This window comes from Bos grunniens, chromosome 19, assembly GCF_055505025.1.
Source record: "Bos grunniens cultivar Pamir isolate PY7600 chromosome 19, Bosgru_T2T1.0, whole genome shotgun sequence".
Taxonomy (NCBI): domain Eukaryota; kingdom Metazoa; phylum Chordata; class Mammalia; order Artiodactyla; family Bovidae; genus Bos; species Bos grunniens.
The window spans coordinates 40,188,278-40,214,941 of record NC_141183.1 but is presented as its reverse complement, the minus strand read 5'-3'; the positions used below and the strand labels follow the sequence as shown (position 1 = coordinate 40,214,941).

Genomic DNA, 26,664 nt, shown 5'->3' with positions numbered 1-26,664 from the left:
GAGGAGGCAGAGGAGGGGAGGGAGGCGGGGCGGGCAGGCCCGGCCCAGCAGCTGGGCGGCGCGACTCACCTCTGCTCCCGGCCTGTGGACCCAGAGTGGCCAGGATCCCTCGCAGCTCCGACGCGGAGATCCGGACACGCTCCAACCCCTCCGCCATCTTCTCGGCTGCTGCTACAGCTGCAGCTACTCCGCCAGCGCCGCGCGCGCGCAGCCAGGAAACCACGACGGCCGGGCGGCGCGCGCGCGCGCTCACCCACCTCCCACCCTTTTCCCCGCCCCCTCCCGCTCTCCTCCCCAAACGACGGTGGCCGCACAGGGAGGAAAGGCGCCGAACGCACGCTCGGTCGCTCCAGAGGGAACAGCCGGGCGGGGCCGACGGGCGCTGCGCGTGCGCAGAGGTGTGGTCAGGAAGGTGAGCTGAGGCTGGAGGTGGAGGCGCGGCGCCCGGGTTGTGAGGTGAGGTCAGGCCCGGCCGGGTCAGGCCGAGCGAGGCGAGCGTTCGCGGCGGTGACTGCTTTTGCTGTCGTGGTGGCCGTCGAGGACACCGGTGCCGGCATGGGGCTCGGAGTCTGCCCGGGCCTTCTCCATTCGTCTTAGGCCAGGGTCTCTTCGCCACAGGCCCGGACTGGTGTATCGGGCTTTTACTTTGGGACCTTCACGATCTTGGAGGGTAGTTACTATTGTGCCCCCACCCCCTCGCTTTTTTTAAAGGTGATGGAACTGAATGTCAGGACCATAGCAAATTGCCCAGGATGACACAATGGATAATGACCGGAGACTCAAAAGTCTTTTCCTTTATGGCAATTTATATCCCAAACTTCCTTTTTTTTTTTTTAAATACAGTATAGATGGCTCTTGCTGAGGGAAGGGTTGTGTGGAAATAAGTCAGGAGGTGTGATGAGGCGATTTGGGAATTTGCTGTATCACTGAAGTTTTGGAAGAATCACTTGACTTTGCTGGATCTCAGGTTGATTTCTTTTTGTTTTTGTTCTTTTTTCATCTTTAAAATGTAACTGGTACTTTACTGTTTGTTCCTGAGCAGGCTGCTTTCCTCCACCTCTTGCTCCTTCCCAGTGGCACACAGCCTACCGGACCTCTATACCATCAAAGAATAGTTACTAATTACTCCTTAAACTGAGTGGGTATAAAAGATGTGAACAGACTGACAACTTACGCAGTTACTATTAGGTGGCAGGCCCTTCCCCTCCAGAAGGCTAAACAGATGGAAAAAGTCAGTAGAGGACAAAAGAAGAGGAATGATTGGCGTGGACAGAGCAAATGGCATGGGAGGCTTTAAAAACATGAAAGGAATAGGAAAAAATGTTTAAAACTAATTCGATATCACAGTGAAATTGGACAGAATGTTGGAACAGTTTTTTTTTTTTTTAAAGATGAAAAGTGTGAACAGAGCTTCCCTAGGATAAACATGATCGCCAAATTAATGCAACCGTTTCAGTGAACTGCAGATGAGATATGCCAAAAGTTAAAACCAGCTCAAAAAAATTTACTAGAAGTCAGAGGGGAAATGTAATAGAAAGGTGGCTGAGTGGTAAAGAATCTGCCTGCCAGTGCAGGAGACACAGGAGATTCAGGTTCAATCCCTGGTCGCGAATATCCCCTGGAGTAGAAAATGGCAACCCACTCCAATATTCTTGCCTGGAAAATTCCATGGACAGGGAGCCTGGTGAGTTACACCCCAGGGGACATAAAGAGTCTGACCGAACACACACACATTGAGAGATGAAGGAGACATGGAGAATGGATCCAGAAAACTAAGAATCAAATATGAGTTCAGAAGGTAATATTCAGAAGAAAATTTACTAATTTGGTGGAAATTTTGAATTTAAAAGTTAATTTCAACTCTCAGATTTAAAGGGTTAATGAAATACCAGGTAAAAATAAATGAAAAGACAACCATATTTAGACCTGTATCACAATGAAAGCTGAGTTTAAAGAATTAAAATATATGCTAATATATTTAAGATGTATTTTTTTTAAACCAATTGCAGAGCAAGATACAGAGTATGGTTCTGAGAGCAGCAAAACTATTTATTGCAAATATAAGTTTCTATATATATCAAAAAGGATGTGGAAGGATACATACCTGACTTTTTAAGATGGTTATCTTGGGAATTCCCTGGCAGTCCAGTGTTTAGGATTCCTTGCTCTCACTGCCAAGAGCCCATGTTCAATCCCTTGTCAGGGAACTAAGATCTCACAAGCCATGTGGTGTGGCCAAATAAATTAATAAATAAGTAATAAGCTACATACTCAATAAAGTTAGAAAATAAAAATGGAAGAAATAAAGATAAAATCATAAATTAAGGAAAAAGAATAACACTTGGTAAATCAAAGCACTCATTCTTCATAAATAAAGTAGACATTATGTAATAGACACATTTCTGGCAAAAATTTTTAAAAATCCAAAAGACATCCTATCAAATGCTTCATAGGAAGTGCAAACTTAGCTCATCAGATTTCTGATTTTCCTCCTAAAATGTTCCTTTACCAGCCTTCAGTTCAGTCGCTTAGTCGTGTCCGACTCTGCAACCCCATGAGTTGCAGCACGCCAGGCCTCCATGTCCATCACCAACTCCCGGAGTTCACTCAGACTCAGCGTCCATCAAGTCAGTGATGCCATCCAGCCATCTCATCCTCTGTCGTCCCCTTCTCCTCCTGCCCCCAGTCCCTCCCAGCATCAGAGTCTTTTCCAATATCTCAGTAAATTATACCACCATCTAAGTCGAAACCCAGAAGTTATCCTTAATACCTCCCTCTCCCTCAGTAACCCCGTTCAATCCAATATCAAGATACGTCTTCTCTATCTCTGTAGTAGACATGTATGGAGTTCATAACTTCAATATTTTCCCTTTCTTTCTCTTAAAAACTGCCCCTTACTCTCAATGATAGTACTTTGTCTTTTCCTTTTTCTATTTTGTTTTTTCCTTTCTTTTCTCTTTTATTCCTTCCCTTTGCTCCTACAGTTTATTGTGATCCACAAAGTCAAAGGCTTTGGCATAGTCAATAAAGCAGAAATAGATGTTTTTCTGGAACTCTCTTGCTTTTTCGATGATCCAGCGGATGTTGGCAATTTGATCTATGGTTCCTCTGCCTTTTCTAAAACCAGCTTGAACACCTGGAAGTTCATGGTTGACGTATTGCTTAAGCCTGGCTTGGAGAATTTTGAGCATTACTTTACTAGCGTGTGAGATGAGTGCAATTGTGTGGTAGTTTAAGCATTCTTTGGCATTGCCTTTCTTTGGGATTGGAATTAAAACTGACCTTTTGCAGTCCGGTGGCCACTGCTGAGTTTTCCAAATTTGCTGGCATATTGAGTGCAGCACTTTCACAGCATCATCTTTCAGGATTTGAAATAGCTCAACTGGAATTCCATCACCTCCACTAGCTTTGTTCGTAGTGATGCTTTCTAAGGCCCACTTGACTTAACATTCCAGGATGTCTGTCTCTAGGTGAGTGATCACACCATCGTGATTATCTTGGTCGTGAAGATCTTTTTTGTATAGTTCTTCTGTGTATTCTTGCCACCTCTTCTTAATATTTTCTGCTTCTGTTAGGTCCATACCATTTCTGTCCTTTATCGAGCCCATCTTTGCATGAAATGTTCCCTTGGTATCTCTAATTTTCTTGAAGAGATCCCTAGTCTTTCCCATTCTGTTGTTTTTCTCTGTTTCTTTGCACTGATATCTGAAGAAGGCTTTCTTATCTCTTCTTGCTATTCTTCGGAAGTCTGCATTCAGATGCTTATATCTTTCCTTTTCTCCTTTGCTTTTCGCTTCTCTTCTTTTCACAGCTATTTGTAAGGCCTCCCCAGACAGCCATTTTGCTTTTTTGCATTTCTTTTCCATGGGGATGGTCTTGATCCCTGTCTCCTGTACAATGTCACGAACCTCCGTCCATAGTTCATCAGGCACTCTATCTATCAGATCTAGTCCTTTAAATCTATTTCTCACTTCCACTGTATAATCATAAGGGATTTGATTTAGGTCATACCTGAATGGTCTAGTGGTTTTCCCTACTTTCTTCAATTTAAGTCTGAATTTGGCAATAAGGAGTTCATGATCTGAGCCACAGTCAGCTCCTGGTCTTGTTTTTGTTGACTGTATAGAGCTTCTCCATCTTTGGCTGCAAAGAATATAATCAGTCTGATTTTAGTGTTGACCATCTGGTGATGTCCATGTGTAGAGTCTTCTCTTGTGTTGTTGGAAGAGGGTGTTTGCTATGACCAGTGCATTTTCTTGGCAAAACTCTATTAGTCTTTGCCCTACTTCATTCCGTATTCCAAGGCCAAATTTGCCTGTTATTCCAGGTGTTTCTTGACTTTCTACTTTTGCATTCCAGTCCCCTATAATGAAAAGGGCATTTTTTTTGGGTGTTAGTTCTAAAAGGTCTTGTAGGTCTTCATAGAACTGTTCAACTTCAGCTTCTTCAGCGTTACTGGTTGGGGCATAGACTTGGATTACCGTGATATTGAATGGTTTGCCTTGGAAACGAACAGAGATCATTTTGTCGTTTTTGAGATTGCATCCAAGTACTGCATTTCAGACTCTTTTGTTGACCATGATGGCTACTCCATTTCTTCTGAGGGATTCCTGCCCGCAGTAGTAGATATAATGGTCATCTGAGTTAAATTCACCCATTCCAGTCCATTGTAGTTCGCTGATTCCTAGAATGTCGACGTTCACTCTTGCCATCTCCTGTTTGACCACTTCCAATTTGCCTTGATTCATGGACCTGACATTCCAAGTTCCTATGCAGTATTGCTCTTTACAGCATCGGACCTTTCTTCTATGACTAGTCACATCCACAACTGGGTATTGTTTTTGCTTTGGCTCCATCCCTTCATTCTTTCTGGAGTTATTTCTCCACTGATATCCAGTAGCATATTGGGCACCTACTGACCTGGGGAGTTCCTCTTTCAGTATCCTATCATTTTTCCTTTTCATACTGTTCATGGGGTTCTCAAGGCAAGCATACTGAAGTGGTTTGCCATTCCCTTCTCCAGTGGACCACATTGTGTCAGACCTCTCCACCATGCCCGCCCGTCTTGGGTGGCCTCACAGGGCATGGCTTAGTTTCACTGAGTTAGACAAGCCTGTGGTCCTAGTGTGATTAGATTGACTAGTTTTCTGTGATTATGGTTTCAGTATGTCTGCCCTCTGATGCCCTCTTGCAACACCTACCATCTTACTTGGGTTTGTCTTACGTTGGACGTGAGGTATCTCTTCATGGCTGCTCCAGCAAAGCGCAGCCGCTGCTCCTTACCTTGGATGAGGGGTATCTCCTCACCGCCGCCCCTCCCGACCTTGAACGTGCGTGGAATAGCTCCTCTAGGCCCTCAGGCGCCCGCGCAGCATCTCTGAAAGAGATGGGAATACCAGACCACCTGACCTGCCTCTTGAGAAACCTATATGCAGGTCAGGAAGCAACAGTTAGAACTGGACATGAAACAACAGACTGGTTCAAAATAGGAAAAGGAGTACGTCAAGGCTGTATAATTGTCACCCTGCTTATTTAACTTATATGCAGAGTACATCATGAGAAATGCTGGGCTGGAAGAAGCACAACCTGGAATCAAGATTGCTGGGAGAAATATCAATAACCTCAGATATGCAGATGACACCACTCTTATGGCAGAAAGTGAAGAGGAACTAAAAAGCCTCTTGATGAAGGTGAAAGTCGAGAGTGAAAAAGTTGGCTTAAAGCTCCACATTCAGAAAACGAAGATCATGGCATCCGGTCCCATCACTTCATGGGAAATAGATGGGGAAACAGTGGAAACAGTGTCAGACTTTATTTTTGGGGGCTCCAAAATCACTGCAGATGGTGACTGCAGCCATGAAATTAAAAGACGCTTACTCCTTGGAAGAAAAGTTATGACCAACCTAGATAGCATATTGAAAAGCAGAGACATTACTTTGCCAACAAAGGTCCGTTTAGTCGAGGCTATGGTTTTTCCAGTGGTCATGTATGGATGTGAGGGTTGGACTGTGAAGAAAGCTGAGCGCCGAAGAATTGATGCTTTTGAACTGTGGTGTTGGAGAAGACTCTTGAGAGTCCCTTGGACTGCAAGGAGATCAGCCCTGGGATTTCTTTGGAGGGAATGATGCTGAAGCTGAAACTCCAGTACTTTGGCCACCTCATGTGAAGAGTTGACTCATTAGAAAAGACTCTGATCCTGAGAGGGATTGGGGGCAGGAGGAGAAGGGGACAACAGAGGATGAGATGGCTGGATGGCATCACTGACTCGATGGACATGAGTCTGAGTGAACTCCGGGAGTTGGTGATGGACAGGGAGGCCTGGCGTGCTGCGATTCATGGGGTCGCAGAGTCGGACACGACAAGCGACTGAGCTGAACTGAACTGAACTTTGCTCCTATTTTTCCCTCAGGTGTACAGATTTCAGGCAGTCATACTGTTTGGTTCACATCATCAACAAGGCCTTTCTCTTTTTTCTTTTTTTCCTACATTCCAGTTCCCATTCGTGTTCCTTCCCTCTTCAGAAACCACTCTAATGTGTTTGATATATGTCCTTTGAAAATACATGTATCTTTGAATAATATGTAATATTGTTTTGTTTATCTATGTATTTTAAACATACATATTTGATACTGTGTTCTAGAAATCATTGTTTCTTTTTCATGTTTCTGTAAATACTTCTAACTATTGCATGGTGTTGTCTTAAATGACCTCATACTCTTGGCCACTGGTCCTGGGCCAAGATGGGCCAACCAGAGTCCCTACCCAGAACTTTTTAAACCAAAACTAAGAAAAAAAGAAAACCCCCTCCAGTGTGGAAGCCATAAAATGCAAAACACAGGAGCTGTCAGCAGCCATGTGTCCTGCCATGTGGAACCAGCTGGTCTGCAGTGAAAAGAATGAAGCCGACAGGCAGAAAGCAGCAGAGGTGAGAAACAGAAAGTCCTGGAAAACCTCCACGTCCCTGGTTCCACTTGTTCCTAATGCTCCATATTCCTGCCCTTTCCATGGTTCAACTTTTCTGGATTCCATGAGCCAATAAATTCTCATCGCCTCCATCTTGTGCCTATGCCAGGTTCAAATTGGGGTTCTGTCACTTGTAACCAAGAAGTCTAACTAATTATAATCTCCAAAATGTGTGTGTGTTTTTAATTGTAAAATACATGTAACATGAAATATACCATCATGACCATCTTTAAGTGTACAGTTCAGTAGTGTTAAGTACATTCACATTGTTGTACAACCAATCTCCAGAACTCTTTTCATCTTGCAAAACTGAAACTATACCCATTGAACAGCTTCCCATCCCCCTGTCCTCCCCACAGCCTCTTACAACCACCATTCTGTTTTCTGTCTATGAATCTGACTACTGTAGGTACCTCACATACGTGTAACCATATGGGATTTTTCTGATTGATATTTCAGTTAGCATATCCCCAAGTATCATCCATATTATAGCACAAGTCAGAATCTCCTTTTTTAATGCTGAATAATATTTCATTGTGTGTATATACCACATTTTGTTTATCCATTCATCTGTTGATGAATACTTGGGATGCTTCCACCTTTTGGCCATTGCAAATAATACTGCTATAAACATAGATGTACAGATACATCTTTGAGACCCTCATTGAATTCTTTTGGGCATATACCCAGAAATAGAATTGCTGAGTCATATGGTAGTTCTAATTATGGGAGGAACTACCACAATGTTTTCCACAGCGGCTGTACCATTTTACATTTCTACCAACAGTGCACAAGGACTCCAGTTTTTCTAGATCCTGCCAACACCTGTTATTTTCCCATTTGTTTTTTTATTTTTTAATAGTAGCTATCCTCATAGGCATAAGGTAGTATCTCATTGTGGTTTTGGCTTGCCTTTCTCTAATGATTAAAGATGTTGAGCATCTTTTCATGTGTTTGTTGGCCATTTGTATATCTTTTTTGGAGAAATGTCTATTCAAGTCCTTCACCCATTTTTCAGTTGTTTTTTCCAAAATGCATCTTGAAGATTATTTTTCTCTGCCTCTACTTTGACCATCAAAGCCCCTGTTGTCTTTCATATGGACAACTGTAATATTTCATAACTGTATTCCCTGATTCCAACTCTTTATCTCCTCCTTTTCATTCATCACTCTGTAATGTAGCAAGTGACTTTTTGTAAATATGAATTCTTACATGTCACCTGCTCAAGATTCTCCAGTGACTTTTTTTTGTCAGAGAATAGTGGATTTACAATGTTGTGTTTCTGTGGTACAGCAAAGTGAATCCGTTATACATAAAATATATCCACTCTTACATTCTTTTCCCATATAGGTCATTATAGAGTATTGAATAGAGTTCTGTCCTATATAAAGTAGATTCTTATTAGTTACCTAGTTTATATATAGTAGTGTGTATATGTCCATCCCAACCTCCCAATTTCTCTCTCCTCCCTCCTTTTCCTCCCTGGTAATCATAAGTCCAATGGCATTTTATTACTCTTAAAAAAGGTTCTGTGAGTCATGGTCCCTTATGATCTAGACTCTGCCAACTTCACTTTTCTTATCTCTTTATCACATTTCCCATTGATCACATTTTCAAATACATTGATCCTTTAGTTCTTGGAAAATGCCAAGCTCTTTCTCTCCTTAAAGCTTTCACATATTATTATTATTCCCTCTACCTGAAACACTTTCCCCACTACTATGCCTATTCATCTTATAGGTCATAATTTAATTTTACTTCTCAAAAAAAAGCTAATTATTCACAAAAATTAAAATTCACTTCTACATACACTTCTAAAATTCACTTCTGTACTGTACTTCACAGTACAGGCCTTCACTGATCTAAAATAAAGCCTTTGAATATACTATCCTATCCTAATACTCCTCCCTAAGTTAACATCTCAGTGTTGGCAAATACATATTTAATTGGATTATTTATTAAGACACCTGACCAATACATTGTAATCTTTATGAGAAGAGGAATAAGTCTACTTTTCTAATACTGTATCCCCAGATCAAACAATATCTGACGTATAGAAGGTGCTCAATATTTGTTGAATGAATATTACCGATATGAAAATCTTAGAAATATTAATATGTACAACTTTATACTAATAAATTTTAAATTAAGTGATTTTACCAAAAAAAAAATTACTGAAATTAATTCAAGAGGCAATGGCAAATCCATATAAACCAGTAACTATGAAGTCACTGAAAAGGTACCAGGGTTATGTTTATAAGGTAAAGGCAAATTATTTGCAGATGGCATGATTGTTTAAACTGTAGAACTATTAGATACAATAAGATAATCTGGTAAAGTATTGAATTACATGATAAAAATTGTTTTCATATACATCATCAGTAAGCAGTTTAAAAATCTAAAAAATGCCTTCTCTCAAAAGCAACATAAGTATGTTGCATTTAGGCATAAATTTAATCAGGTCTATACAAGGAGCAAATAAAGTATGATAACTTTACTAAGAAACCTAAAACAAAAGGACTTTACTAAATTAAAAGACATCCATTGTTAATGGATGTGGAGGTTCAACATTTTCAAATGTTAGTTATGACCCCAATTCATTTGTACATTGTACAGTGGAATTTCTGGCAACCTTGGTAAAGGATTTCTAAAGTTCTTTTAGAAGAACTGATATATGAGAAAAGCCAATAAATTTTAGAAATTTTAGAAAGGGAAGAACATAGTAATACTATTAAAGGAATTGGCAGTCTAATCAATGGAACAAAATCCAGAAAAGCCCCAAGCATCAATAGAATTTTGAATTTTTATAAATGTATTATATTTCACAGGAAAATGATTCAGTATAGTGTGTTAAAGATTTACAAAAGAATAAGTGGCCAATATACAGAAAAAATGTTCAGTCACTAGTAATTAAATCTAAACTACTAGACATATTTCAGTAAATTGACAGATAAAAATAATAAGGGTAAAGGAAAATAGTCATTCCTCAGAAAGTGATGATGGGGTATAAATTGACAATCTTTAACTCTTCTGATCAGTTTGGCAGTGGGTGTCAAATGCCTTAAGTATGTATGCCTTTTAATGCAAAATGCCACTGGTGGAATCTACTCAAACCATGTATAGAAATTATTGCAACAAGTCTGTTCATTACATCATTATTATAGCAAAAAAAGGAAAATTTAAATGTTCAACAGAGTTATGTAAAACTATGGTATTTTTGTAAAAAGAAGTACTAGTGATTTAAAAAGTCACATAAGGGCTGGTGTCTCAGTGGTAAAGAATCCATCTGCCAATGCAGGAGACGTGAGTTTGATCCCCAGTGGGGAAGATCCCACATGCCGTGGAGCAACAATGCCCGTGTGCCACAACTACTGAAACTTGTGTGCCCTAGAGCCTGTGCTCCAAAACAAGAGAAGCCACGGCAATGAAGCCCGTGTACCTCAACTAGAGAGTAGCCTCTGCTGCTGCTGCTGCTGCTGTGTCGCTTCAGTCCTGTCTGACTCTGTGCGACCCCATAGACAGCAGCCCACCAGGCTCCCCCGTCCCTGGGATTCTTCAGGCAAGAACACTGGAGTGGGTTGCCATTTCCTTCTCCAATGCTTGAAAGTGAAAAGTGAAAGTGAAGTCTCAGTCAGGTCCGACTCTTAGTGACCCCATGGACTGCAGCCCACCAGGCTCCTCCGTTCATGGGATTTTCCAGGCAAGAGTACTGGAGTGGGGTGCCATTACCTTCTCCGAGAGAGTAGCCTCTGCTCCCTGCAATTAGAGAAGTCTGTGCAGCAACAAAGACACAGCACAGCCAAAAAATAAAAACTTTTAAATCTTTTTTAAAAAGTCATATAAAATATCGATTGATAAGCTAAGGTTTATATTCCTACTACTGTCTGAAAAAAGCAAGTTACCAAACCTGTCAAAAAACTTTTGTCTGTATATATATATATATATATATATATATATATATATATGGGCCTGGACAGAGACACCAGAACTTCAGTAGCAATTGTCTTTGGAGAGGAACCAAATTAAATTGTCTTTCTATTGAATATGCATTCCCTTTGTTAAGGAAATAAAAGAGAATCACAATAAAAATAGTGAAAAGTGGAAGCTTAATGCAGTTACTGGAAATTATAATTAGGAAAACTTTGAAGAAACTGAGCCAAATGGAAAAAGGGTAGATGAAATACTGTCTTTGGTTTGATTTTAACTGTTACATGCGTATTGAAAAAACAGGAGGAAACATAGAAAGTGAATTAAGATGGTAGGATTGTAGGCGATTTTTCCCCTTGGTAAATTGTGAAATATTTTTTAAAATAAAAATCTATAGCAGATTTTGAAACCAGTTTATTTAAGCTTCACAACAATGATGAAAAAGTAGAGACCAGTGGCAGTAGCAACAGATGCATGGTATAGGTGAGGCCTGAGCTTTAAGCCTTCCAGAATCACCAGGAATCAACTTTTATTTCCTATAAAGTTTCAACAGAAGAAACTTATACACCAAAAAACTCAGCTTTGAGAGATGTTCCCTTATGCAGAAATTCTGGAACCCCAGTAATGAAGATGGTTCCCACATTAACACCACAGGCTGAGTCTATTTTCCAGTGTTATGCATTTTCTTTCTTTGTTGTTTCTGTTTTTGAGTGTTAGTTTTCTGAGTTTAAGATTCACAGCAAAACTGCTAAGAAGGTACAGAAATTTGCCATATGCCCCTTGCCCACACACATGTATACTGCTAAGTCACTTCAGTCGTGTCCGACTCTGTGCGACCCCATAGACGGCAGCCCACCAGGCTCCCCCGTCCCTGGGATTCTCCAGGCAAGAACACTGGAGTGGGTTGCCATCTCCTTCTCCAGTGCATGAAAGTGAAAAGTGAAAGTGAAGTTGCTCAGTCATGTCTGACTCTTAGTGACCCTATGGACTGCAGCCTACCAGGCTCCTCCATCCATGGGATTTTCCAGGCAAGAGTACTGGAGTGGGGTACCACTGCCTTCTCCGACACACATGTATAGCCTCCCTCGTTATTGACATCCCCCACCAGAGTGGTGTATTTGTTACAGTTGAACCTGCATTGATAGACCATTACCACCAAAGTCCATAGTTTACATTATGGTTCACTCTTGGGGATGTACATTCCATGGGTCTGTTGTGCATTTTCAAAACCTTTTCATTAAACATACGTCTAGGCTTGCTTTGACCCCCTTCTTATTCTTGGGTTACAGAACCATGTGTGATCAGTACTGCATCTCCTTTGCTGATGTTGAAAAAGCTCATATCAACATTCGAGATTTTATTCACCTCACACCAGTACTAACAAGTTCCATTTTGAATCAAATAACAGGACGTAATCTTTTCTTCAAATGTGAACTCTTCCAGAAAACTGGATCTTTTAAGGTAACAACCCTTTTTGATAGTGTATCATGTTTCTTTTCAAACCACTTTCACATATAAATGTATATGATCCTCCTGACCACCCAGTGAGGTAGGTAGAATTAATGTCTTCTTATAGCTAAAGAAAGGGTTGTCAAATTTTTCCTTTGCTTAAGTCCTGGTTACTTAGCATCATGGTGTTCCAGAGAGCCACTTTTACACTATCTCAAAATCCCTTATAATTAAGGTGATCACATACAGCTTACTATCCATATTAGGACATGTTTGGGGATGAAAAGGAGAACTTCTAATGACAGAACAGAGAGCACAGTTGTCAACTTGGACACCTGTGTTGTTCAGTCGTGTCCAGTGCCTTGCGATGTGACTTTGCAACACGTGTGATCACGCTGGATGTAGCCAAGTTTACGCATTCACTTGCTATGTGTTTATACATTATGAATAAAAAAGGTCTACACCTAGCTCAGCCCTCATATAACAAAACCTTTTTCTGTAATATATGTCAGGGCCTCTCCTTTGCATAAAAATAGGTTTCTGTGTTTCTTCATTATCAGAATTTTCTGACCATTAGTTGAACTTCATTCATTAGAATGAACTTCAAGATTCATTCAAGTAAAAATCTGAAAACTACATTTTGGACTGTGCTGAGAAGTATTAGTACCTGTTAAGTGGTAGCTTTAGGATATCATGTATTTACCTTTTTTTGGCACCCATTAACTGAGAACTTTTAAACAATACAAAAACTTCTTTATTTCCTTATGCCCTTTGCTTCTGTCATGGTTTGTTCTTCATTTGTCACACATCAAGCACATATTTTCACTAACTATACCAGGTGTATGTACTGGAGGCCTTGCCCTATAGCGATACTTTCAGGGGAAGACAAAAGTAGGTTGATGACAAGTGTCTTACAGAGATAGAGAGAACTCCCTAGCCATCCAGTGGTTAGGACCCTGTGCTTTCCCTGCCAAAGGCCCAGGGTGGATCCCTGGTTGAGGAACTAAGATCCTGCAAGCCATGCAGTACAGTCCAAATAAAAAGATATAAAGATACAAACAAGGAACATGGAAGCCAATGGAGTACCTAATTTTGCCTGCGAGAGCAAGAAGGTTGAACCAGGTGATGTTTGATCCAAGTTTTATAGGATGATACTTCTAGCCAGATCAGGGAGAGAAAAAACTACAGGTAGAGGCATCGGCATGTCAAGAAATAGAGGTGTGAGCTAACCTGGCAGGAAACTAGCAGCAACTTAAGATGGCTATGACACTGACATGTTAGAAAGTAATGTATTAGGTATGTTAGAAAGGCTGCAGCTTTTAAAGAATTTGTACTTTTCTTACAGATAGGCAATCAATGAAAAAGGTAACATGTTTTTAAAAGGTAATTTTCATAATCTAGCGGAACTATTAGATGAGAATGATCCTTGAGGCAGGACCAGCTGAGATTCAGAAACTCCCAGTTGAGAAATTAAGCCTCACCGAGGTAGTGGCCAAGATGAACGTGAGATATTTAGGAGGTACAACCAATACAATTTACTGGGTGTGCAGTGTTGGGAGAGAAAAATCTAAAGCTGGTGGGTTTTTGTTTTTTTTTAAAGAAACATTTAAAACAAATGGATTAATTCACCATCCCTCTTTTCTAGATTCGTGGTGCCCTTAATGCAATCAGAGGCCTGATTTCTGCCCATCCAGAAGAGAAGCCCAGAGCTGTTGTTGCTCACAGCAGCGGAAACCATGGCCAGGCTCTCTCCTTTGCTGCCAGATTGGAAGGTACTTGACTAATTTCTCAGGGTCCTGAGTAGGGTCATCAGAGAGGAGTGGAAAAGTATCCTTAACTTTCAGTGAGATGGGTGATAGCCATGGAAATAAATTTCCCAGCCCGATTACAAGCGAACTGAACAGAGATTTCTATCCTAAATTTGTACTAACAAATTTAGTAGTAAATTTGTACTAACTAAACGTTGTTTCTCCCTCCCAGGGATTCCTGCTTATGTCATAGTGCCGGAAACAGCTCCCAACTGTAAAAAACTGGCAATACAAGCCTATGGAGCCTCTATAGTATACAGTGAACAGAGCGAAGAGGTAAGGAAGAATGTTCGGCACCACCTTAACAGTGTTCATAGTCATATGAAACCTCTCTGCCTCACTGGGCGCAGCTTCCAGTCTCCTTTGTTGTTTCCTTTTTAAATGTTGGCACGCCCCTCACTCAGATGATCTAGTTATGGTCTCCTAGTTTAAAACTTCTAACTCCAGTCCTGACCTTTACTCTTAGCCCAGACTTGTATATTCCCAATTGGGTGTCTTAATAGGTATCTCAAACTGCCTAAAACTAAACACATTTTAACACTGTTCCACCTCCTGTCTCCCCCGTATCAGTAAATGGCAACTTGTCAGCCCAAAATTCTCCAATGATTTTCCACCTCACACACAGTAGACACAAAAGTGTTGTTGTTGTTGTTGTTTTAAACAACCTTAAGAAATCATACTGTATTTTTTTCAATATTTGGCAGAGATGGGTCTCAGTTGTGGCATTCAGGATGTTTGGTCTTCATATGGCATGTGGGAGCTTTAGTTGTGGTATGCAAACTTTTAGTTGCAACATGTGGGATCTAGTCCCCTGACCAGGGATGGAAACCTGGTCCCCTGCACTGGGAGCATGGAGTCTCAGCCACTGGACCACCAGGGGAAGTCCCAGAAACAAAAGTTCTTGCAATCACCTGTGGCCCAGACAAACTGGCCCATTACTTCTTTGCTGATCTCATCTTCCACTTACTGTCCCCTAAACACTCCACACCAACCACACTAACTTAGCAGCTTCTCAAAGCCAAGCACTCCTGTTCTGTGGTCTTTGTACTTGCTGTTCCTCTCTCCCTGGAATATTATGTGGAGACACACAGGACTTGTTCATTTTCCTCCAAAGCATGTAGACATACCTGTATTTACTTACATCCCACCCTATTAGAATGTAACTCCACTGAGTGCAGGGGCTATTTTGTTCAGTCATATCCTCAGTGCCAGATCCAAGTCTGAGAAAAGCAGCCAATGAAGTGTTAAATGACTGAATCTAACTTGTTGGGGACTCTATTAAATACAGATAAAGTAAGCTAAGGTAATGTCCTCTTTCAGTCCAGAGAAAATATTACAAAGAGAATTGCGGAAGAAACAGAAGGCATTATGGTACATCCCAACCAGGAGCCTGCAGTGATAGCTGGGCAAGGGACAATTGCCATGGAAGTGCTAAACCAGGTAACAGCTTAGTTTAGCTGCCAGTGATGCTGATGTTTGGCCACAGAACCAATTCTTTCATATGTACATATAAAACTGGTTATTAACACACCTATTTTAATACTTTACACTTTCACTGAAGGTTCCCTTGGTAGACGCACTGGTGGTACCTGTAGGAGGAGGAGGAATGCTTGCTGGAATAGCCGTTACAGTGAAGGTGAGAAACAGCTTCTGGAGGACTCCCCACTTTAGGCACAGAAGTTTATTTTGTATTACAGTACATTGTGAATACTTGCTCAGCATTCCCCCCAAACTGCCGTTCCTTCTTATCATCCCCCTGGCACTTGGGATGGAAGGCTCTGCTCTGCATCACTGCCCTCTTCTAAATGAAAACTTTACAGCACAAGAGCCGTTACAATGAGCGGCACCCTCGCAGTCCTTTGAATTCCATCTCACCAACTTACTGTGCAGGTCAGGAGCTACTCCTTTCCCAAGTCACCAGCAGAACCAGCTGTGATCTAGGCAACTGAAGGCCAGAGTGGAAAACAATTTAAATGCTTAAAGGCCTTATTTCCATTACATAGATTAAAAGAAAGGCTCTTGGGCAGAAATGTGTTAACTGTACCATCTGTTTTACTGCAAGCATGCGGGCAAAATGGCTGTGGCTAGTTGTAAGGTATCTAATATTCCTCTTCCTAGGCTCTGAGACCCAGTGTGAAGGTATATGCTGCTGAACCCTTGAATGCAGATGACTGCTACCAGTCCAAACTGAAAGGGGAACTGACCCCCAACCCCTATCCTCCGGAAACCATAGCAGATGGTATCAAATCCAGCATTGGCTTAAACACCTGGCCTATTATAAGAGACCTCGTGGATGATGTCTTCACTGTCACAGAGGATGAAATTAAGGTGAGGCTCCAAGAGGAAAGAAAACAACAAAAGAGTGGAGCAACTTCTTAGGCAAAAACTCTCCTGTTGTAAACGGCAACTAACCCACAAGGGGACTTGACTAGGTGATTTCATAACATGTAAGAGGGTGCTCTAGATGAGTGTCGAGACAGTAAAGCAAGTCAGAATGAAAAAAGCCCTGCCCTTCACTGACAAACACAAATGTATCACAAATAGGAATACTCAGACTGGGCATACACCCCCATTTGGCCTTTAATCATAAAGGCCAACCAACTAGGCTCTTTCCCCCTTTTCCCGTGTCACTAATTCTTACTTCTGTACCGACAGTATGCAACCCAGCTGGTGTGGGAGAGGATGAAATTGCTTATTGAACCTACAGCTGGTGTTGGAGTGGCCGTTGTGCTGTCTCAGCATTTTCGAACAGTTCCTGCAGAAGTAAAGAACATCTGTATTGTGCTCAGTGGTGGAAATGTAGACTTAACCTCCCTAACTTGGGTGAAGCAGGATGAAAAGGCAGCTCCTTAGCAATCTGTTTCTGTTTAATATGTGCAAAAGGAAGAAAAGGGACTCAAGTGTCTATCTAGACACTTGGAAATTTTGTCTCCTGGTCATTGTCAAGTTCCTATCTTCCCCTCTAAAACAGCCTTCAAAACCCTACTGGAGAATGTGTATTTCAGTAAGATTTAATGTTTTTGGACTAAGTTGAACTAGAAAAACATCCATACTTAACTGAGACGCCTCCTCAAAGCCAAGAAAAGTCTTCTGCACAAAGGAGCAGGAGCCCTTAAGTAGGCTTACGTAGAAAGACAAACTGGGCAGTCACAGCTACAGGCTCCCACCCTAGAGTGCTCACTAATAGCGGTGAGACAGAATCCCACTGAATCCACTACTCCATGTCCACTTCAGGCAGTGTTGAAGAAATCGCACTTTTCACCCAGGGGACTGGTTCTGGTACATATGGATCGTAAGTCCACTTGGGGAAAACTCTCTTATAAAGATTCATCAGTACTGTGTCCTGAGATTTTAGCTTCCCATCAAAACTGCACTTCATGTGACCATGAGTACCTAGAATGAAAACAGAATGAGTTGGTCATATTAATAGAAAACTTTAAAGCAGTGGTCTCTTAACCCAGTGGTCGTTTAACAGCGCTGGGGAAGTCTACACAAGCTCCCACATCGCACATTCTCTTACCCAAAGGCTCCTTGATGTGGCCCCTGCGGCCCCATTTTGTTCTCAGTTCCACAGGTTTAAACCACAGTACATCCTCTTAAGATAAAGAAACACAGAGAAGACCAGATGAAACACCTATCCATAATGTATAAACCCAACCTTCATCCCACAAAGGCAACTGGATCCCCTCTGTCACACCTACCTCTGTTGAAAAACATGTAACGCACCACTGCCGTCTTAGTAAAAATTTTGAAAGGATGACCACTCAGAACAACTCTCTTGATGACCATCCTGTCTGGATCCACTGACAAGAGATGGCCTGTGGCAATGAGGCTGTGCATTCCTGGGGGGGGAAAGCAGAGCAGCAGGAGGCTTTTGGTCAAAGCCTTCACTTACTGTCCAGTCTATTTAAAGACCTATGAGAGATCTTGGGAAACCCAGTGGGGATGTACTATGTGGCCCTCCTGGGTTCATGGCCAAGATCACTGATATTCCTGCTGGGCCTGTCCTCAGAATCTAGCCTAAACAGAGCACCTGAGCAGCCTCTACCAATTAGCTAAGGTTTGCAAGCAAGATAAAACCCCACTTGTCATCCTGAAATTGGGACAATTTAAAAATCATCATTAACTTTTTTGTTACCATTTGACTCCCAAATTTAAATACAGAGACCAGTTAATCTTATTAAGGACCTGCAGGCCTATTCACCTCTGTGAACGCAACTTACCATTGCTGTTCTGTTTGAAAAGCAGCACAGATGCAGGAGGAAAAGTGATCGGGGCATATACTGTCACCACCAGGGCTGTGTCTGCAGTCAGGAACCTCTGAAATTTATGTTTATCCGCTGCCATTAAAAGAATAAAAACCAGAACGTATTTTGAGAAACAATAGGTAATCCAGAGGCCTGTGCAAAAGCTGTAGCACTGGAACTCGTAAACTAAAGCAACTAATGTTTCTTTATCCTACTAGTTCTCCAAGCATTTTCTGGCCTCTGTACAACTGAAAAATACAACTCTGTCCTAGCAGAGTGATTTTTCGAAGTAGGAGGCAGAGTCTTGAAGCTTGAACTGTATTTTGGGGTTTGAAAAAGTTCTCCAGGTGATCCTGATACATATCACCCTACCTCATTTAAGAATCGGTGTTTTACAGAAAAACACTCCACTAATTCAACAGCTCTTAATCTTGAGCAAGGATTGGCAAACATTTTCTATAATCAGAGTAAGTATTTTAGGCTTTGTGGCCATTGAGTCTCTCTTCTAATTACTCAATTCTCACTAAAGCACAAAAGCAGATATAGACAATACATTTTTTTAAATTAATACTGAAAGTTATAGGGAAATAAAAGGGCAATATCAATCCCTCAAAGACAGAATGGTTGGTGAGCAAAGAAATTATCCAGAGCATCCATTAATACTGCCTTTTCTCACCTTCCTCTGGCCACCGCTGGGGGCTGAGAGTGTGGGGGTTCAGAAGCCCCGACATACTGCAAATATCTTCCCACTCTAAAGACTGTAAGAGGACAATCATTTTTTGTCTTAGGAGTATCCCTGGTCATCACTGTCCAAACTCTCATCTAACCTCAAGATCTCAGAAGCCATACACCTCTGCTTTATCCAACTGTGGGCCACCCCTTAGACTTCACCCACTGGGACATCAGATGCCAAGGGTTCCATGACACATCATTACTTGAAAGCTGCCGATCCCTATTCAACACTGACTCTGCAGCAAATACTCATGGCACAGGAGCCTCAGCACCACACAGAGTTTGCATCACTGGGATGCTTCAGACAGGTTCAGACATTTTGAATGGAAACATCATTGGCTCCTAAACCAAAGTTTGAAATGCTGTATTCTGCACACCCCATCCCCACCTTCTCACACTCCCACCCCCTGCCACAAAATCACAGTCCCCTAAAAGACAGTAAAATGAACAAAAACCCAGAAACTTCCCTGCTGCTTACCTGCAGTGTGCTGAGAGAATAAAGGCGAGGCTCGGAAGCGCCTGAATCCACAGTGGAAGATCAGCTCCTCTTTAGCTTTCACGGGTTCAGTGTTGCCAGGGTGCCGGCTCACCACCATATTAAGTACTGACATCTGGGGACCAAGTAAAGGAACAGAACTTCATATCAGGAGTAGAACACCAAAGTAAAAGAAGGCAAACCAAACCAGCAGACTGGGTGCACCCGAAGAGCTGACAGTACTAATTTATGTTGTTGTTTAGTCACTAAGTCATGTCCAACTCTTTTTGTGACTCCATGGACTGTAGTCTGCCAGGCTTCTCTGTCCATGGGATTTTCCAGGCAAGAATCCTGGAGTGGGTTGCCATTTCCTTCTCCAGGGGATCTTCCGGACCCAGGGACTGAACCCGCATCTCTGCACTGCAGACAGATTCTTTACTGCTGAGCCACCTGGGAAGCCCTATACTAATTTATGGTGTAGTATAAATGATGAAACACAAATCCATCTTTTACCTTCACTAATAATTTGCATTCAAATTGAAAATAAGCTGGCTTTCAGAACTTTCATGTCCCTGCTATACTAGTTGACCTTCCCATGTGTAACACACAAGGGTTCAACATCTACCACAAAATCAATGGCTACAAGTCACTCACTAACCACACACTGCCAAACCACACTCATCAAGACCCTTCTTGCTTCAACTGTTACTCACACTGACCAAAGGCCAGAGCTTTCTTACACCCCAACCTACAAGATGCTGGCCAAGAGAAAAAAGACCTATACCTTGGCATGAAAGTGAAAGTCACTCAGTCATGTCCGACTCCTTGTAACCCCATGGACTATACAGTGCAAGGAATTCTCCAGGCCAGAATACTGGAGTATTCCAGTATTCCAGAAGCCTTTCCCTTCTCCAGGGGATCTTCCCAACCCAGGGATTGAACCCAGGTCTCCCATATTGCAGGTGGATTCTTTACCAGCTGAGCCACAAGGGAAGCCCATACCTTGGCAGAAGCCCTCTTTATTTTTATGGATGCCAATCCTTGACTAAAGTCTGATCTGACAAACATACTTAGGTCAGAGAAGTCTCAGAACCATACAGAGAACACATCACTGAGGTGCATCAGACAGGTTCAGACATGTAGGTAAAACCATCATTGACTTCTCTGTTATCCTCCCCTTACTCCTCATCATAAAGGCAGACTCACATCCCAAGAAGCAAAACGTAAGCCACATAAAACATTAGGCTGTCAGACAAAACTGGTTGGAAAGTGCCATAATTCCCATTTCCCACAAGACACTAACTCACTTTCTGTTCATGAGGTAGTAACGAAAATGCAATCAAGGGTGTGCCTCGCTTGAAGTGCTCAACCACTGAGACTGGGACTTCAGAGACATGAAGTGTGACATACCAGCCAACCTGCCAGGAGAAAGCAGAATACGATTATGCAGTTACTCTTACGGTCTCAATAATGATGAAGCATTTCTCCAACTATGTTAACAGTCTCCCAAACATTGATAAAGCCAGTGCTCACCCTCCAAGACTGCCTTGCACAGATGCCTCAACCACCCAGATTAAGCTTTCCCAGTTAAAATCTCTGACACCTCTTTGTTCCCAGTGTCACTCTGATCAGTAACTCAGCAGCTTCTCTAAGTCAGCTGTATGCAGCATAAAACTCATTAAGGTACTCATGCCAAGAGAATGAATGGGGAGAGGGGACAGACACGACCTTGGCAAATAAGCTAATTATAGGGATGAACAAAGGGAAGCAGATACCTCAGCTCCTTCAACTTCTTTTTCTTCAATCTCTTTAAAGATGCGTCTCCGGGTATTAATAAAGTTCTGAAACTGAAAGATCCGAGCATAATCTCGAGGGAGGTTTTCCTTAGGATCCCACGGAGATGTCCGGAAGCTCTTAAGGCCTCTGTATTTCTGAAATCTAGAATATAGAGGATATTTTAAAGAAATTCACAGTGACGTTTATATGGTGCTACTTAACTGTTTCACTCACTTCACTTAAAATGCCTAAGGCTTAAAATGAAAAAAAAAAAAGGAAAAAAATTTTTTACTTTAAAAAATTAAATAAATGGCTAAGGCTTTAGCTTAAAGGAACTACCTTTCAAAATAACCTAATGGCCTATATCAGGACCACCCCCCAAAAGAGCCAGTAACAAGTATTTCAGTACCAAACCCCAGCTTCTTAAAAGTATTAACAGTGGCTCCCTGCTGCATATCCGGGAGTGGCTCTTTAACCTGACTAGCAGGGTCCTTGATAAAAGCCTTACCCCTTTAAGAACCAGCATAAACTCTGGTTTTAGTGAGACTCACCTTTAGAGCAGACAAGATCACCTTCACCCCTAACTCTTTTGTTCTTGCTGTTTTACCCAAACTTCCCCAAATCTTCAAATGTTATATAGTTTAATTGAGTCTTAGCTCCAAAGGAAGCATTTGCTAATTAATCACAATTATATTTCTGTAACATTATTAGCCTGTACTACACAGTGTAGAATGTGAATATATATGACTGTTTCCTGTACGTCTGTTCCCTTCCTGTGTAAGGTTAAGCTTTGGGAGGAAGAACAATGTGTTTTTTCTTCTTTTATATCACACTGACATAGTTCTGAGCCATGCAAGTTTTAAATAAAAATGTGTTGATTGGTTTTGGACTTGTTGACTCACCGAATTCTAGCAGCCACATCACGGGGGGTATCTACTTCATCTGGGAACATCTCTTCCAGTCTTTGTTGTTTATATTTCTCCAGCATTTTTTCCTCAGCCTCTTCATCCACTTTCTCATCATACAGATCATCACGTACAGACTCTCCTATAGTCATAGTTTCACATTCCTCCTCTTCTTCCTCACTACCCTCATCCTATAGAATGAAGGATCACAGTTTCTGAAGAAACCCACATCTTTACACAAAAGGCCACTATGCTGAAATTTACTAGATACACAGTCCAAACCAATATTAACTCTAATAGAGAATGAGTTATAAAACAGAGACTCAGTCCGGCAACTACAAAGCTATTCCTAAGAAACAGACCACACATACCCCTTAGGGTCAGGAACGCACCTTGCCTTGCACTGGGGGCTATACACAGAGGGTGCCCAAGGGCCCATTTCCTTACCTGAGATTCCTCTTCCATAAAATCCTCGTGTTCTATATCATCGTACTCATCTCCTTCCCCACCACTTTCACCATCCTCATCCAGAATCCATTCAGCTTGATAACTGGATGTTCCTTTGGGAACCTTCTTCACTACCTTGGAACTTTCCTTCAGTAAGTCTGTAAAAGCCCACATGATGAAGTTACAGACCTCCTCCTCTCCTCTATGACACAGGATATATTGCTACCAATACCAGGAACTCTGGCAGGCACTTACAAGTTTATTTCAGCTGCCTCAGAACTAGCAATACTGACACGGTCAAGCAAGTCTTACAATGAATTGGAAGTTTATTTACCCTTTCATTAGAAAACAGTAAGTAATTCTTAGAGATAGAACAAAGCTGTGTCCAGTGTTTGCTCAGTGCAAACTACAGCCTTTGGAGGTAAGAGAAGACAGACTTCCAGTACTGCCTCATCTACCTTTTAAGGTCCTCACTGTGAGCAGTTAGACAAAACCCACAATTCTAGGCCAGATGAATTTCAAGTTTGCCAACACCAACCATGTGCCTCGCTCAGCTCCTCCTCTGTGGGCCAGGTCTGTTCCCCCTCCATTGGATCTGGGATAACCTCTGTTTGCAAAGATTCTTGTTTATCAGGGTCTGCCTTCATTAGAACCTTCAGGTCTTCCTCCATATCAGCTACAGCATCTGCAGCACAAATCTGAAAACCCGAACAGTCGACAGTCAATTAAGTGTTAGCCAAAAATCTACTAAATCTAACATAATTAGAAGATCTAGAAGAGCACAGTCCTCAAATAGAATAGAAAGCCAAAACTTGTCAGGATTTTTCAAATAGTTCTATTTCCTAGCATTCTAAATCTATAAGTCTGCTGAGCTCTTGAAGCCTTTCATAATCTGATCCCATGCCTACCTGTTTATTACTCCCAGCCACTGTTATCCTCAGAGTTCAAAAAAACCCTTTGATCTATCACTTTGCCAAGGCTCATGTTGTCTCTATTTGCTGAGATATTCTTCCATCTCTTTTCAACTCATAAAACACATTCATCCTTCTCAGTACCTGGCAAAAGTCAATCTCTTCCGTGAATCTGGCCGGTCTATTCCTCACTTCCACTGCAGGTATGTAGCTCAACCATACTTTCGCAATCTTTATTTCACAGGTGTTTGCCATTTTTCTGACCTAATTAAGTTATCTAAGGAGAGAGACTACATCTGTGTCTATCTATAGACTCAGAGCCAATTGCTATGCAGAGCATCTACAAAGCACTGAATAAATATTTGACCCATCAACTTATTTGTAGTTGACTATTGCCTTATTTCACAATTACCTCCAGGGACTAGGATATTTGTCCAAGAGTGTAGCCGTACCACGTTCTCTGACGTTAATTAGTTCTCATCCATCAATGTACAAGACATAGTTTTTAAGAACACCAATCTTACCTCCATTGCCGTGCCTGAGTCCTTTGAGGATTTGATCACTCTCGGATTTAAAGGGAAAGGGTCCACAGGGGCATCTACCTGCTTCATCTGGAAATCACCATGTCCAATGATATGCAGCACGCTATTTACATTCAGAGCCTGACCACGAACATAGCCTGAGATCTTCAAGGTGCCCACCAAGTCACTCTCTTCACTAGGCACAAACTCAGCAGCATGAGCAAACAGATAGGCACGCCGATCTCGAAAGGCAAGATGCCGCTGTTTTTGGTTAGCCAACTGCCTGAGCAGCATCCCTGCCTCCTGCTGAGTATCTAACAGGAGGAGTTTGTCCTCAGGAAAGCGCTTCTCCACTGCTTTACTTAGCTTTTTTCTGGCATCTATTTGTTTCTTCGGCGGGAGGCTAGAAATCCCTTGGACAGCTAATGCTGTAAGCAAAAGAGAAAAGGTTTCATGACTTGTTGCTTCACTATATGAAAATCCCCCTCTGCAGTTCACAAACAAGCTAATAGTTTAGTTGTGAGCCCAGAGATCACTGGGCAACCCAACAATCAAGTTACCCTAAAGAAATTTCACAATAAAACCAAACTTCATAATCTTCTCCTTTCTCTGGGCAACTGGCAGTCCAGAAATAAAAAGGCACCTTGATATATGACTTGTAAATAATGGACCAAGTTAAGGCCACACATACTCGTACAACCCCCCCCAAAAAATATCAAGTGTTAGACATAGTATCTGGCAAATTAGAGGTGAACAATAAATGCTAACTCACTTCCTTTCTTGGCCTGCAATACTTCCAACTCACTTACTATAGGTGGGAAGGCCCTGAGCAAACAGGCAAGAAAGGCAGTAATCCCCGGTGCTATCCCAGCCTTCTAGTGGATCAAGGAGGAACAGGATGGTATCAGCCACTTTAGCCATGTCTAACACAGTGTGCAGATCCCCTGGAATAGAAGACAAAGTCAGTAGGAAAAGGTGGTTGACATCAGGACATTTTACTTACAAAGTATTACCATTAATGCTCAAAACATAATGATAGGAAATATTGTTGCATACTCTAACCTGGCCTTGCTGATGTGAAAAACCACCGATGTTTCAAGCGGGGGCATAATAGCATAAAGCTATGGGTGCTTCCCCATTCATTCAAGTGTACAGTTCCAGTGTCCCTATCCTGAAGCAGCTGAAAGGCCTCTGGCAGGGAAATCCTGTTGTGCAGGGGCACCACCAGTACCTGATGAGGAGGGCCATCCTTGCTGCCAAGCTGTCTCTTTTCTGCCAAAACCTGAGGAAAGAAAGCATCAGAGAACACCTCAATGTTTCAATACTTTATTCCAGTACTGCATTTCCAACAGTACAGAGGCCCATCCTCAGCCTCCAAACCAGCATCTCTCTTGTTAAAAGGTGTCACGTATGCCAAGGAGGTGGGCAGAAGGTAGGCACAAGGCAAAGAAAGCTATAGCTTGAGTCTGGGCCTGCACACCTGACACGTGCTCTAGAGTTATCCTCCATCTCTGAGCCCTTCCCAGGGTCACATTTTCTAGTTCGAGGCATTACCCGCCTAGAAAGGTTGTGAAGCCACACCAATCCCCTAACCCGAGTCCTCTCACCGCCTCCTTCTTCTGCTTTCGGAGCTGGCTGGCGCGATGCCTCTGGTCCACCCTGCTGAGATCTTTTCTCACCTTCTTGCTTAGGGTTTTCGGTGCTAGACGGCCTGGAAGGATATCAGACCTTTCTGATCTTGCGCAAAGCACTAGCAGGTTAAGAAAGGGGACCCCTGTCTGCCCTCCTTAGACCCTTTGCGCGGGGTCCAGGCTGGAAGTAGGAGCTCATTCTGGGCACGAAGAAAAGCAGTTAATATCGATTAAACAGCTCTTCTTCCTCCAACCCTACCTTCTTACCCTTGCCGTCTCGCTGCGCGGACCCTCGACCCCGATGCCGCCCGCCTTTATGCGCTTTATTCTGCTGCTTAAGCGGGCCAGAGCGATGGACCGCCATGCTGCCGTTCACGTGTACCAAGTCACCACTACTTCCGGGCTGAATAGATCGCTTCCGGTCCCCGCCTCGGGGGCGTGTCCTCTCCTGGTGGGGCGGGGCTCCTCGCGATCTCTCGCGAGGTTTATTTACACAAGCCTCTAGGCGAAGCCTCTAGGCGAAACCTCCGCGTAAACTTTTCCCAGGCTAGTGGTCTGCTTTGGGGGACTTGAAAACACCGGATGCGGGCTCGAGGCTTGGGCTTTCAATTTCGGAGGGCCGATATGCTTCCTTGAGTTTTTATTTTTTTTGCGCTATCATGTTGCATCACTTAGGAAGATTCTCCATTTGTGCGATAGAGGGCTAAGCCCCTCCTCTCAGCTATCTTTGTGAACGCCGCTCCTCGGTTGGGAGCAGCAGGTGTTCTTTGTCACTTTGGGCCACCGTTTGTCGCCCTCAGTTCCCAGGTGGGGCTGCTTAAGCCTACCAAGCAAATCGTGCTGAAGGTGCTTGTCTCACCTCCAGTTTCCGT

General features: G+C 42.4%; 3 protein-coding genes and 2 non-coding genes across 24 annotated transcripts in view; 1 reads left to right on the top strand and 4 right to left on the bottom strand.

The window, feature by feature from the left end:
* Nucleotides 1-265, bottom strand: part of SMG6 (SMG6 nonsense mediated mRNA decay factor) — a 200,673-nt gene extending 200,408 nt beyond the window's left edge. For 4 of the 8 annotated variants that reach the window (XR_015148077.1, XM_086359688.1, XM_086359691.1 and 1 more), the window contains exon 1: nucleotides 70-245. Coding sequence is in view for 7 of the 8 variants with exons in the window: in XM_086359688.1 (XP_086215814.1) it covers nucleotides 70-157 (88 nt within the window). In the remaining variant the exon portion in view is untranslated. Of the gene's footprint in view, nucleotides 1-69 lie in introns of all 8 variants that reach the window. The other 4 variants (XM_086359686.1, XM_086359690.1, XM_086359692.1 and 1 more) reach the window with 2 other exon arrangements.
* On the top strand, nucleotides 22-17,132 carry SRR (serine racemase). 9 transcript variants are annotated; one of them, XM_086359746.1, is made up of 9 exons: nucleotides 401-456; nucleotides 5,548-6,925; nucleotides 12,180-12,351; nucleotides 13,985-14,111; nucleotides 14,320-14,423; nucleotides 15,468-15,587; nucleotides 15,709-15,783; nucleotides 16,266-16,475; nucleotides 16,803-17,132. In XM_086359746.1, the coding sequence occupies exons 2-9, from the start codon at nucleotides 6,897-6,899 to the stop codon at nucleotides 16,998-17,000; spliced, it is 1,035 nt and encodes a 344-aa protein (XP_086215872.1). In that variant the 5' UTR covers nucleotides 401-456; nucleotides 5,548-6,896; the 3' UTR covers nucleotides 17,001-17,132. The 9 variants fall into 9 exon arrangements, with proteins under 9 accessions (XP_086215876.1, XP_086215879.1, XP_086215882.1 ...); XM_086359745.1 differs by having other exon boundaries at nucleotides 5,166-6,925; XM_086359750.1 differs by lacking the exon at nucleotides 5,548-6,925 and having other exon boundaries at nucleotides 22-412.
* TSR1 (TSR1 ribosome maturation factor) lies at nucleotides 15,814-26,186 on the bottom strand. 5 transcript variants are annotated; one of them, XM_086359726.1, is made up of 15 exons: nucleotides 26,052-26,186; nucleotides 25,769-25,872; nucleotides 25,224-25,443; nucleotides 24,971-25,105; nucleotides 24,165-24,589; nucleotides 23,268-23,427; nucleotides 22,730-22,887; nucleotides 22,280-22,473; nucleotides 21,377-21,539; nucleotides 20,909-21,019; nucleotides 19,605-19,737; nucleotides 18,371-18,487; nucleotides 17,849-17,989; nucleotides 17,668-17,742; nucleotides 15,814-17,540 (listed from the first exon to the last, which is right to left on the bottom strand). In XM_086359726.1, exons 3-15 carry the CDS (start codon nucleotides 25,276-25,278, stop codon nucleotides 17,362-17,364), a joined length of 2,046 nt encoding a protein of 681 aa, XP_086215852.1. In that variant the 5' UTR covers nucleotides 25,279-25,443; nucleotides 25,769-25,872; nucleotides 26,052-26,186; the 3' UTR covers nucleotides 15,814-17,361. The 5 variants fall into 5 exon arrangements, with proteins under 5 accessions (XP_086215852.1, XP_086215854.1, XP_086215851.1 ...); XM_086359728.1 differs by having other exon boundaries at nucleotides 25,393-25,443; XM_086359725.1 differs by having other exon boundaries at nucleotides 26,060-26,186.
* LOC147352333 (small nucleolar RNA SNORD91 family) lies at nucleotides 19,379-19,473 on the bottom strand. Its single transcript, XR_015148516.1, has one exon. It is a non-coding gene; the product is annotated as a small nucleolar RNA SNORD91 family (small nucleolar RNA).
* Nucleotides 20,675-20,768, bottom strand: LOC147352332 (small nucleolar RNA SNORD91 family). Its single transcript, XR_015148517.1, has one exon. It is a non-coding gene; the product is annotated as a small nucleolar RNA SNORD91 family (small nucleolar RNA).
* Nucleotides 26,187-26,664: the final 478 nt, after the last annotated feature.